Source organism: Kogia breviceps, chromosome 1 (genome assembly GCF_026419965.1).
Source record: "Kogia breviceps isolate mKogBre1 chromosome 1, mKogBre1 haplotype 1, whole genome shotgun sequence".
Classification (NCBI taxonomy): domain Eukaryota; kingdom Metazoa; phylum Chordata; class Mammalia; order Artiodactyla; family Physeteridae; genus Kogia; species Kogia breviceps.
In genome coordinates this window covers 23,559,427-23,571,466 of record NC_081310.1, presented here as the reverse complement: position 1 = coordinate 23,571,466, position 12,040 = coordinate 23,559,427, and the positions used below count along the sequence as shown (strand labels likewise).

The 12,040-nt window shown below is 35.3% G+C and overlaps 1 protein-coding gene across 22 annotated transcripts in view; it reads left to right on the top strand.

The window, feature by feature from the left end:
* Positions 1–12,040, top strand: part of CDC42BPA (CDC42 binding protein kinase alpha) — a 313,738-nt gene that overhangs the window by 243,954 nt on the left and 57,744 nt on the right. For 9 of the 22 annotated variants that reach the window (XM_067028815.1, XM_067028780.1, XM_067028877.1 and 6 more), the window contains 5 exons: positions 3,057–3,162; positions 3,566–3,714; positions 5,216–5,307; positions 7,683–7,759; positions 9,056–9,103. In XM_067028815.1, coding sequence (XP_066884916.1) covers positions 3,057–3,162; positions 3,566–3,714; positions 5,216–5,307; positions 7,683–7,759; positions 9,056–9,103 — 472 coding nt within the window. The remainder of the gene's footprint in view (positions 1–3,056; positions 3,163–3,565; positions 3,715–5,215; positions 5,308–7,682; positions 7,760–9,055; positions 9,104–12,040) is intronic. The other 13 variants (XM_059068774.2, XM_059068716.2, XM_059068736.2 and 10 more) reach the window with 3 other exon arrangements.

Below are 12,040 nucleotides of genomic sequence, written 5' to 3'. Positions count from 1 at the left end.
CGTGCGTTCTCCCGGGGAAGTTGTCCCTGGATCACGGGACCCTGGCAGTGGCGGGCTGCACAGGCTCCCAGGAGGAGAGGTGTGGAGAGTGACCTGTGCTTGCACACAGGCTTCTCGGTGGCTGTAGCAGCAGCCTCAGCATTTCATGCCCGTCTCTGAGGTCCGCGATGATAGACGTGGCTCGCGCCCATCTCTGGAGCTCCTTTAAGCCGCGCTCTTAATCCCCTCCCCTCACGCACCAGGAAACAAAGAGGCATGAAAAAGTGTCTCGCCTCTTCGGCACCTCCAGACGTTTTCCCGGACTCCCTCCAGGCTAGCCATGGAGCACTAGCCCCCTTCAGGCTGTGTTCACGCAGCCAACCCCAGTCCTCTCCTTGTGATCCGACCACAGCCCGAGCCTCAGCTCCCAGCCCCGACCCGCCTCGGCGGGTGAGCAGACAAGCCTCTCGGGCTGGTGAGTGCTGGTGGGCACCAATCCTCTGTGTGGGAATCTCTCCGCTTGGTCCTCCACACCCTTGTTGCTGCTCTCTCCTCCGTGGCTCTTAAACTTCCCACCTGCCATCTCCCCCCCCCCCCCCCCCCCCCGTCTCCACCAGTGAACGGGCTTTGGAAGCGTTTCCTCCTTCACAGCTCCCTCCCCAAGGTGCAGATCCCATCCCTATTCTTTTGTCTCTGTTTTTTCTTTTGCCCTACCCAGGTACGTGGGAAGTTTCTTGCCTTTTGGGAGGTCTGAGGTCTTCTGCCAGCGTTCAGTAGGTGTTCTGTAGGAGTTGTTTCACATGTAGATGTATTTCTGATGTATCTGTGGGGAGGAAGGTGATCTTCACATCTTGCTCTTCTGCCATCTTGAAGCTCCTCCTAAAACTGTTTAAAAAAAAAAAAAGTTAAGAGAATGAGTAGTGTAAGCTTAACCAGATAGCCTAGAAGGAAGGGGCAAGAGATGGTGTTGGGTTGGGGAAAGTGCAATGTTTTTAAGATTTAGGTTGGAAGTAGACAGTGATTATGAAAAGGAATTGTTGTGCAAGACCTATAGGGCCTAGTGGAACTTAAATGGCATGAGCATGTAGTTGACCGAGTCTTTTTTTTTTCTTTTTTCATCACCCTTCCCATCAGTAATTTTTTGTAGCCGAGAAAATAGACATAGGTTTAATCAAAAGTTGAGAATTAGTGGAAGACCACAGTGGTAAGGGAATGGGAATGTATTCAGATGTAAATAAAAAGCAAAGTTAGAAGGTATTGTCATTTATATAATATTTCAAACAACATTATAGCAATTTACATGAAGTTATTTGATTTCCAAAGTGAATAAAACATACTGGATTTCATAGGTTCCTGGAAATGTGCATAAGCCAAGATCTCTGAGCTATGATAGTTACTAAACCAGCACTGGCTGAGGCCTATTAGCCTGGTTAAATGGTAATATAGGTTTTTTTGTTTGTTTTTTGTTTTGTTTTTTATTGTTTTTGCGGTACACGGGCCTCTCACCATTGTGGCTTCTCCCGTTGTGGAGCAGAGGCTCCGGACGCGCATGCTCAGCGGCCATGGCTCACGGGCCCAGCCGCTCCGCGGCATGTGGGATCTTCCCAGACCGGGGCATGAACCCGTGTCCCCTGCATCGGCAGGCGGACTCTCAACCACTGCGCCACCAGGGAAGCCCCTAATTTTCTTAATTGCTACTCTGTGAGTGTCTTTAGAGGAAAATAAAAAATGTCTTTGGAGGAAAAACAATCTTCCCCCGTCTATATTTATTCTTTATGTTATAGATTAGGTGATTAAATGAAAAGGTTGTGGTCACTTGTGGTGTCCAAAGGTAAAGAATTTTAGAAGGAAGCAGCATCCCAGTACACAAACTTTCTTAATATTTTCTTAAGCTACTTTTCTTTAAAAGGCTATGACATATATACATGTACGTAGAGCCTATGAATATGTAACTATCACTAGAGTGGGCAACTTCTTAACAGTGATTTTATTTGCTCCTTTATTCTTTTGATTGTCCACCAAAGCACTTTCCCATTTGACAGAAGAAGGGATCAAACCCCTTTTAAGGGGCCTCTTTAAGATGTAGATATTAAGTGATATGTAGGTAGACAGATCAATTTAACTCCTCAGGAGATTAAATTGTAACAGATGCTGAATCAATCCTCAAGATTTAGACTTGTCTGCTGTATGCATCACAGATACGTATTGATTTGCCTGAAATATACTTTCCTCATGGCTATTCAATAACCTGAATTTTATTGAATATAATTTGAAAACATTTCTCTCTAAAATCATATAATTACATCAGCAAGATAGCCTTAAAATAGTAAATAGAAACTGAGTTTTGGGAATTCCCTGGCTGTCCAGTGTTTAGGACTCCACGCTTCCACTGCTTCCACTGCTGGGGGCCCTGGTTTGATCCCTGGTCCAGGAACTAAGATCCCATGTGCCTTGGGGCGCGGCCCGGGCAGGTCAGGCAGGGTGGCGATGGGTGTAGAAACTGAGTTTCAGTAGACTTTAAATCTTTTCTCTTTGTTATATCATTGACCATTTTAGAAAACAAAAGAGCTTTATTAAAACACAGATTTTTTTTTTTTTTTACAGAATATTCTACTTTAAACTTTCTAAACTTAGTGTACCTCAGTTTTAAGAAGGGTGTGTTGTGTTTTCATAAGATAAAAAATGGAATCTAATTAATAAGAAATCTTAATATTCTTTAGAAATCATGTGAGTGTGTGTGTGTGTGTGTGTGTGTGTGTTTAATGTTAGATTAAAAGAGTATTAATTCCGTGGCTCAAGGGTGAAGTTTTACTGATTTATCAGATATGTACAATTTGGACCTTTCTAAACGTGACCACCTTTATCTGTAAATAACTGAACAGTTCAGTAAACCGTTTCCCACTTGTTGACAGATAGTAGTACTGTGGTAGACCTTTAAAAGAAGATATTAAGAACATCTTTAAATTTCTGTCACTTTTCACTATTTCTTTATGATGCTTTAAAATAATATATATCTCACTGAAGTTTTCTGTTTTACTTTGGTTCTTGATCTCTGTCTTTATTTGCATGTATTCTAGGGTCAGTGATGAAAAGGATGCACGAGGATATCTTCAGGCCTTAGCTTCTAAAATGACTGAAGAATTGGAAGCTTTAAGAAACTCCAGCTTGGGTACCCGAGCAACGGTAAGCTCTGCCATTTAGCAAGCAGGCTTATTATATTAGTCGGTGGGAAGGCTCAGAAAACACTGTAATAAATCTGAGTACTTACATGAGTTTGTCTAGGCTTTGCCTACTGTAAAGGTTTTCATGAGAAATCATTCAACGTTTTTCCAGTTTAGGAAATTATAATACATAGCTGCTTAACTATAATTTGTGTGGCTAGCCATTAATGGTAATAACCATTAAAAAATGCATTTATAATGTGAGTCTACAGTTATTTCTGAATTTAATGAAAAATAATATATTTTCACAAGTAATAGTTCTCTTTAATTAGGGGAAGATGGTTCTTTTAAGTAGTTTCCAAATTGACTTATATGTTAAAAATAAAATCGAATGGAGCTAAAAATGCAGTCATATTATTTCATAGGATATGCCCTGGAAAATGCGTCGTTTTGCAAAACTGGATATGTCAGCTAGACTGGAGTTGCAGTCAGCTCTGGATGCAGAAATAAGAGCTAAGCAGGCCATCCAAGAAGAGCTGAATAAAGTTAAGGCGTCTAACATCATAACAGAATGGTAAGACTGAATAACATAGTCCCACTAGAGTGATTTCTAATTTGGTCCAAAAGCAACTGGAGAGAAGTTACATGTTTAGTTTCCTACCTGTCTATCCTTTTTTTTTAAGTGATGACCAGAAAAAAAAACTATGAGTATTTGAAAATGAATTGATGATTTTAGGCCTTGTGTGCAGTGATGCAATTTTAATACAGCTTTGTTTCTGACTTGTCCTTAAAGTGGAATTAATAGTACTAATTAATATTCTGTTATTTACTTTTCCCCTTATTTGTAAAATTTACTCTCAAATTTTATTCTGTTAAATCCAAAATAATCTTTTGTTCAAGAATATCACATTAGTATAAAATTGCAGCATAGAGTCAGAACAAAATATAGTCATCTGAAAATTCTGGCCTCTACCATAGATTATTTTACAAATGAAGTTTCAAGTGATGGTAAATTTCATAAAGGTGGAATATACTTTAATTATCCTTTCTTTCATGTTATGTATTAAAAAAAGTGCATCCCCCATAGGTCCAGGACAGTTAGCTAATGAATACATTCCCTCAATTCTTATCACAACAGAATAAATCATACTCTGAATAAATAAATGATAAAAGGAAACTCATAATTGGATTGGTTCAAGAATAAGTTATAGAGGAATAAGGTGATATAGAGGAACAGTAGAAAGTTCATGTTACAAATCAAAATGTAAATAGAAAAATCCATTTGGTGCTCAGAATACCAAATGTTGCAAAGGCATTCAGTTATGAAAAGAAATATAGTCCCATAAATTTGGTTTTTAATGGTATGAAGCACCCTAGTTGAAATATAAATTCAACTATGAATTATAAATTCAACTATGAATTCAGCTATGAATTATCCAATCATAAATTAAGTATGTTTTACTGAAATGTGCTAGTATAACATTGAAAATGGAAAAAAACTGTTTTTGGAGAATATGAATTGATCCCAACATAAAGAACTGCTAAAGTCATTCTCTGTATTGTAATTTAGAATAAGTGTGATCTTTCTGCTTATGCTTAGGACATATAAATTTACACATTTGTTCATAAATCAGGAATGTGAGTCAAACTGAAAATTATAAGTTTAGTCACTTTCATGGTTCTCTATGAAAGAAGCCTAACAATTCTAAAATTAACCTTTGATTTTATGACATATTTTAATTTAATAATGTGACTCAGAGCCAGCAACTTTTCTATAAAGGGAAAGATAATGAATGCTTTAGGGCTTGTAAGCCATATAGTTTCTGTCTGCTCAACTCTGCTGTTGAGTACAAAAGCAACCATAGACAGCATATAAATGAATGAGCTTGCCTGTGTTCCAGTAAATCTTTATTTATTCAAGAGTAGATGACAGGCTAGATTTGTCCTTCCTGCAGTAGTTTTCAGTTCCCTACATTACCATGACTGACATTTAAACCAATTAAGTTCAACTACATACATGATGGCTCAGTAACCAACAATATAAATGATGACATTTTTCCTTTTTTTCCCTTAAGTAAACTAAAAGATTCAGAGAAGAAGAACTTGGAACTGCTATCAGAAATTGAACAACTGATAAAGGACACTGAAGAGCTTAGATCTGAAAAGGGTATGGGAATGTGTTTTGCATCAACCAGGACTTAATGTTCTGTTATGAATACATTTTATTATAAAAGAATCAGCCTACTGTGTAGGCAGGAGAATTGTTCACATACACAGTTCTGGCACTCATTTATAGATATATGTGTATATGGCACGTGCGCACGCACACACACACACACACACACACACACACACACACACACACACACACACACACACACACACACATTTGGTAGACAAGTCTCCTGAGTCATTTTGTTTTACTTGATACACATTGTTTAAAGATTTCTTAACAGAAAACTCACTTTGCCATAAATTTGACTGTTTTTTCAGGACCATAGACTATATCATGAAGAATATTTTTGTGATTGGAAAAGTTTGTTTTTATCATATACTCTATACTATTCTCAAATGTTATAGAGGATTCACTTTCAGGGTAGTTGACGAAATAATGTATGAAATAACTAAAGATTAACCTAATCCAGTATTAGAAAGGCAATTCAGTGACAAAGAATTATTTGAGCATTTCAGTGTCTTCTTCCATGTTTGATACTCAAAGTGCTTACCCTGTGGGATTTTCAAGGATTTATTCCCATTTTCTTGAAAACATTACTTGAGCATTTTTTCATTAATGTAAAAAGTTAACTCATAGTGCTTGGTAGCTTTATTACATGAACTTCAACGTTCTTTCTATAACGTGGGCATTAAGAATGTGAAGATTTAATTTTTTTAAATTCAGAATGTTATCTTAATGAAAGGATCTCTTATATACAGTTGTTAAAAATTCATTTTCCTGACAGTATTCCTGACTGAATACTGAACTAATTAATTGGCTCTATGTTGTACTTATGTGCTGCCTTATCATTTCCCAGTCCTATGACACACAGTGACGTAAAGCTGGTTGGGTCTCCGCATCTCCTTTTAAAATTGTGGAGGAAAGAGGGTAATCACACAAAGGAGTTAACGTGAAAAAGCCATTAAAAGTAGTAGATAAATTTTTGTTGATTGAATTTCCTAGTGAACAAGAAGGAAGGAAGGAACCCAGAAAAAGTGAATTAGGAACTCAGATTAGGAGTACAAAGCATCATGCTAAAATGAGAATCAAGCTTAATTTTCATGTATGAAGAGTGGAAGGAGCTGCATTATTTAGTGAGTAGAGGAAAAAGAATATATAAGACATGGAGGACCTGTGGCCCTAAAGGCAATTTATATAGAAAAGAGACCAGTGAAGAGTATGACTTACTATAATACACCAGTTGGCATTGATTGCATCATTTTAAAGTAGATCTAAACTTGCGAAAGAAGAAATCTATCACATTGTAGGCTAACCTATGGCTATGGTTTTATATTTGGATTTTGAATGTTGCAGAATAATAAAATTTCACTATATGTTGTAACATAATAGTCTACTTAAATAATACAATGTAATGTTTATATAATGAGGGCAAGGATTTTGTTTTTCTGCTTTATTTACTATTATATATCCAGTATCTAGACAGGTTTTGGCAAATAAATAGCTCTCAATAAATATTCATTGATGGAATGAATTTCTGAAGTTGCCTTATCTGGCAACTATGGTATATTATTAGAGAGTAATTAAAAAAGCACATAATTTGATATCAGTTCCTAAAGAGATATGGAGATCAAAAATGTGTGTTGGTTGTTTCTCCTTTTCCTCCCTAGTATTTATCATTATGTGTATTTTAAGAATTAATTTGGAAATCATGTATTTAAAGTTAATACCATAGCCAAGAGGTATGCGTGAAATTTTTTTAATTTGTCTGAGAAAAGCTAGGATTTGGAGTCCTCATTCACCAACCCTAGTTTTTCTCAGACAAAATTTTTTAATTTCATGCAATTTTTGTCAATAAAACAGTAAATGAAATCAGATTGAGGCCTTAGCAAAAGTTTTTCATAATTAAATAAGTTTGTTGTATCACTGCATTTTTTAATAAAAGATTATATTAATATATACTATATGCTTGATGAGAGTATTTCAAAAAGGAAACCTTGTTTGGTGATAAATTACCTTAGAAAAATCAGACGTAACCAGGGTCCTATTTTAAAAATTTTCTCAAGGGTACAAAAAGATTTAATGTGCTTCTTACAGTGTACTGTATAGGAAAAGAAATTCAGGAACTCAAGTAAGTCAAGAAGCATGTATTTCATGGAGTCTGATGTAATTTAACTATTGGGTGATATTCCAAGAAACATGAATGTATTTTAGTTTTTTAAGTACGTGGAGTACGTGGAGTTAATGATATTAATTGGTTTTAAAATACAGTAGTTTGCGAGCAGCTTTTTAATAAATTCAGCCAGGAAAGGTTATCCGTGAAAATTAGTTTTAATCTAGTTTTAAAAAAAGTTGCTGCTGTCTTCTAGGTATAGAGCACCAAGACTCACAGCATTCTTTCTTGGCATTTTTGAATACGCCTACCGATGCTCTGGATCAATTTGAAGTAAGTATTAAACTTTTCATATATCCTCTGCAGTCAATTTAAAATTTACTTTGTGATTTAAAATTTATTTGCAATAAAACCTTTATTGCATCCCATATAAGAGGACCTAGAATCTTATATAAACAAAAACGTATTAGGAAAGGAATATGTTCTGCAATGTTTTGGAAACTTTAATCATAAACTTTTCTTGTGTTTAAGAAAAATCTATGACAGATCTAAATAAGAGGGTCGTTGATAAGATTTAAAAGAAATTTCATCTTTCCCTGAGGAACAGTAAGTGCAGAGCAAATCCTAACTTTAAATAATTTTGACACTTTTCTTTTTTCTCCAAAGCATAGAGCCACAGTAAAAAACAAGTGAAAATGTCAGAGCTCACAATAGGGCAATGCTGGTTCTACAGTTCCAAGTCAATTCAGTTTTTTAGAAGTATACCAAAAGAATGCTTTTTGTTAAACGTATTACATAGAGTTTATTTGGCACAGTCCATTGTAATGAAATAGTGATTATATGACTCTATCATTCTTTGGTACTTAAATTCTTTGCTAGAAAAAAACTTAAGATATGAAGTATAGTTTTATGTCAGAAAATTTAAGTTAGTTAGTGATTATATCTTAATCAACAAATAATCGTATGTCTCTGTGCAAGGCACTGTACTAGGTGCTGGAGATACAGTAGTGACCAAATTGACAAAGTCCTGCCCCTCAAGAAGCTTACATTCTAGCAGGAACGATTAGAGGCAGAGATTCTGTTGCTTACTTTTAGTTGTTACCTTCTGGAGTGCTTCCATTTAATTTGATTATTAATGAGCTTCAGCTTAATACATTTTGAGCACAGTATATGAATTGTATTTCATTCTTTTGGGAAAGGAAAAACGAATCACTCTTGAAAAAGCAATTAATGGGGGCTTCCCTGGTGGTGCGGTGGTTGAGAATCCGCCTGCCGATGGCAGGGGACACGTGTTCGTGCCCTGGTCCGGGAAGATCCCACATGCCGCAGAGCCCGTGAGCCATGGCCGCTGAGCCTGTGCGTCCGGAGCCTGTGCTCCGCAACGGGAGAGGCCACAACAGTGAGAGGCCCGTGTACCACAAAAAAAAAAAAAAAAAAAAAAAAAAAAGTAATTAATGAATTTCTACATTTCTTGAGAAACAATGATAGTGACTGCTTTTCTCATTTATTTATTTGAATTAATGTCATTTGCCTTTCAATTGTTTTACAAAATTTTTGATTTATTATTTGTTCTTATTAAATTGCTTCATCCATATTTTCTATTTTTTTATTGCTGTATTCGTTAAATAGGATTCCTTTTCTTCTTCCTCATCTTCACTGATTGATTTTTTGGATGACGTAAGTCTTTGATTTTCAAACCAATGCATCCTTCAGTAAAAGAGATCAGTGAATTGATATGAAGAATTTACCTAGTAATGCAGTCAGTTTTAGAAATATCACACTTGATAATTTGTGAGCCAAAATGTACTTCTTTCTTACTTTAAATACAATGAAGAGTTATCATTATTAAATATAATAAAGTAAAAATGTAGTTTTAAAAATGTGTTGTCCATCAGAGAATCTCTATAGTTCCATTCTTTGCAGCAATTCTGAAGATTGGAATGCTTATTTGATTATTGTCCCTATAGATACATAGATATAAATAATTGCTCATTTTTGTTTTTATGGCAATTTCTATTTCACATTCCCCTTTTCTTTTCAGCACTTGAACTTTACTATTTAGTTTATATGTTAGTTAAAAGTAAACCTCTGGTGGTATAATCAGAACAAGTGACACGTTTTATTAACTCTTCCAGTAGATTTTATCATAACACAATAACTGAGTACAGATCAATTTTTAATGCCGACAGAATTTCTCTTCTAATGTAAAAATGATTTTAGTTGATATATGCACTATATTCACTATAAATTGACTGCATTATCATTTTCTCTCTTAAATTAATTGTATAGATTTAATAATTTAGAAGTTCCTAATGTATAGTGTTCCTCTCTTTACAGAAATACCTGACATATACATTCTCTCTAATCCACATTAAATAGCACAGTAATTCTTGTTGTAAAGCATTGTATTATCCTGTTGAACATTCTATCTTTACAGAAATTTGGAAATAAAATGGGTTCAAATGCAAATATTGTGTATATAACTATTTTTAAACCAGGAGAAGTTCTTTAAATGTTTTATTTTTTGTGTTTTGTTAAATATAATTCTTATATTGAGGAGAATATTAAGCATAATTTTCTACTAAAGAAAACTCCTGATCTATATTTTTAAGTGATTTTTTATTTCTTTGAAATATTTATACCAAAGTGTGCACCTTTCCATTCTAAATGGAAACTATTTTATTATTCTTGAGACAAATAATTAAACTAGCTAATTCTGCAGTGTGATAAAAAGAGAACTCTTGATGTACAATAATATTTGATGTTATAATCTGATGTATGTTTTACTATTCTAAAATACTCAGTATGGTATTTCCATACAGATAACATTCACCTTAAAAAGAAGGGGAAGGAAGTCTGAACAAATATTTTAATTGTCCTTCGACTAGAAGACCATTTTCATTTTTCTTTCTAATAAACTCTTCTCTACATCCCTTTTTCTCCCACAAAAATCTTTGAATGTACAACACAGGAGTAGTATGTATTTTGGTAAATAGGTTAGCTCTTCTCAGCAGAAGCACATCTCAGCCCACTCCTATCTCATCTCTGCTCTCATATACTGTCTTCTGCCACCACCCAACTGTAGTATCTGTTTCCCACTTTAACTTTTCCTCCACAAGTACCCTTTCTTACCCTTCACCCACTATTACCCAGTATAGATACAGTTCAGACATACATGTAAATTGTAAAGTAGTACAAAGGAACTCCTATTATAAAGTAAACCAGAACTAAGTTCACAAAGGCTGCTGAATCTTTATGATTCAGGCTCCAGCTCTTCAAGGGCATGGTTTTTCTCTCATTTGCTTCCTAAGCACTTTCCTCTCAATTTATTGCTTAAGCACTTAAGTTGATTCAAATCCTGCCTCTGGCACTTTCTAGGTATATAATTTGGAGCAAGTTATCTAACCTTGCTATGCACTGGTTTGCTCATCAGACAAACAAGGATAATAATAATACTAATCTCATAAGGTTGTTTGAGAATTCAAAGAAACAACATATGTAATGCCCTCAATAATATTGGTTATTATTTCCTTACTCTTAATAGACCAGTTCCCCTCCATTGCAGTGTTCTCTTTAGCTTCCTTTCTTGTCCACAAATTCAATTTCACTTAAGTACTTTCTTAGCTCTTCACCACTCAGCCTTTCACTTACCACCAATGTGCATCACTATACTTTCCTCCTGCTGAATCACATTACCACTGGAAATGATTTTTACGTGTCAGGGCAAAGGCCAGCAGTAACCTCCCATTTAAAAAAATATTTTGTATTCTTAATTCCTATTTTATGGCATAAACCTCTTATTTCTCTTCATAGTTTGTAACTGTGACCACCCTTCCCAGCATTATCATCCGTTTCACCCTCAAAGTCATAATAGAATGTTGTTTTGAATAATGGTATTCAATCTTTGGTATGCTTGGGTTCAGCATCCAAGATATTTAGTGTAAAACTCAAGTTCTGTAGCTTCCTTTCTCTTAGGCATGTGGATTCTTAAGGATTAAAATAAATCCGGATTGTTCTTTGTGCCCAAACTAGTTACGTTGTTGTGCATGATGTTTAAAATATGTGACTGTGCTCTATACTAAGTAGACTCTCTTAACTAATCCATGGGACATATCCTCTGCTCATTCTTTTCTGTTTTCTGTCTCATTGCTATAGAAAAGAAAAAGATTATGTTGAAGACCTAAAATTGAATTGCAGTGGAATTTGTAGGTATAGGAGGGAATAAGGTTAGTTTTAAGCAAAATTGCACAAATGAAGTTTTCTTTTGTGTCCACACATCATTGACCTTCTCCATCTGCCCCCAGTAACCTAGTGCCCTCATACTGCCCTCGGATTCTTCAGAGCTTTATCACCAGTGCCGCCCCTCCCCCCAAATTACCTTCTAGTTTTTTTCTTAACCCTCCCACACAGGCCTATTAAAACTATAATTATTTTACTTAAATAGTACACCTAATCACTCTCCTACCTCTAAGTTTTCCTCAGTATGTTTTGCCTGTTATTCAAAATTCAGATGAATGCTAGGATTTGGGGCAATATGGGAAGACATTCGGAACAAGATGCTTTCCTTTTAAGATACACTGTTTAGACAGCTCTTGACAGAAGAGAAAAAATATA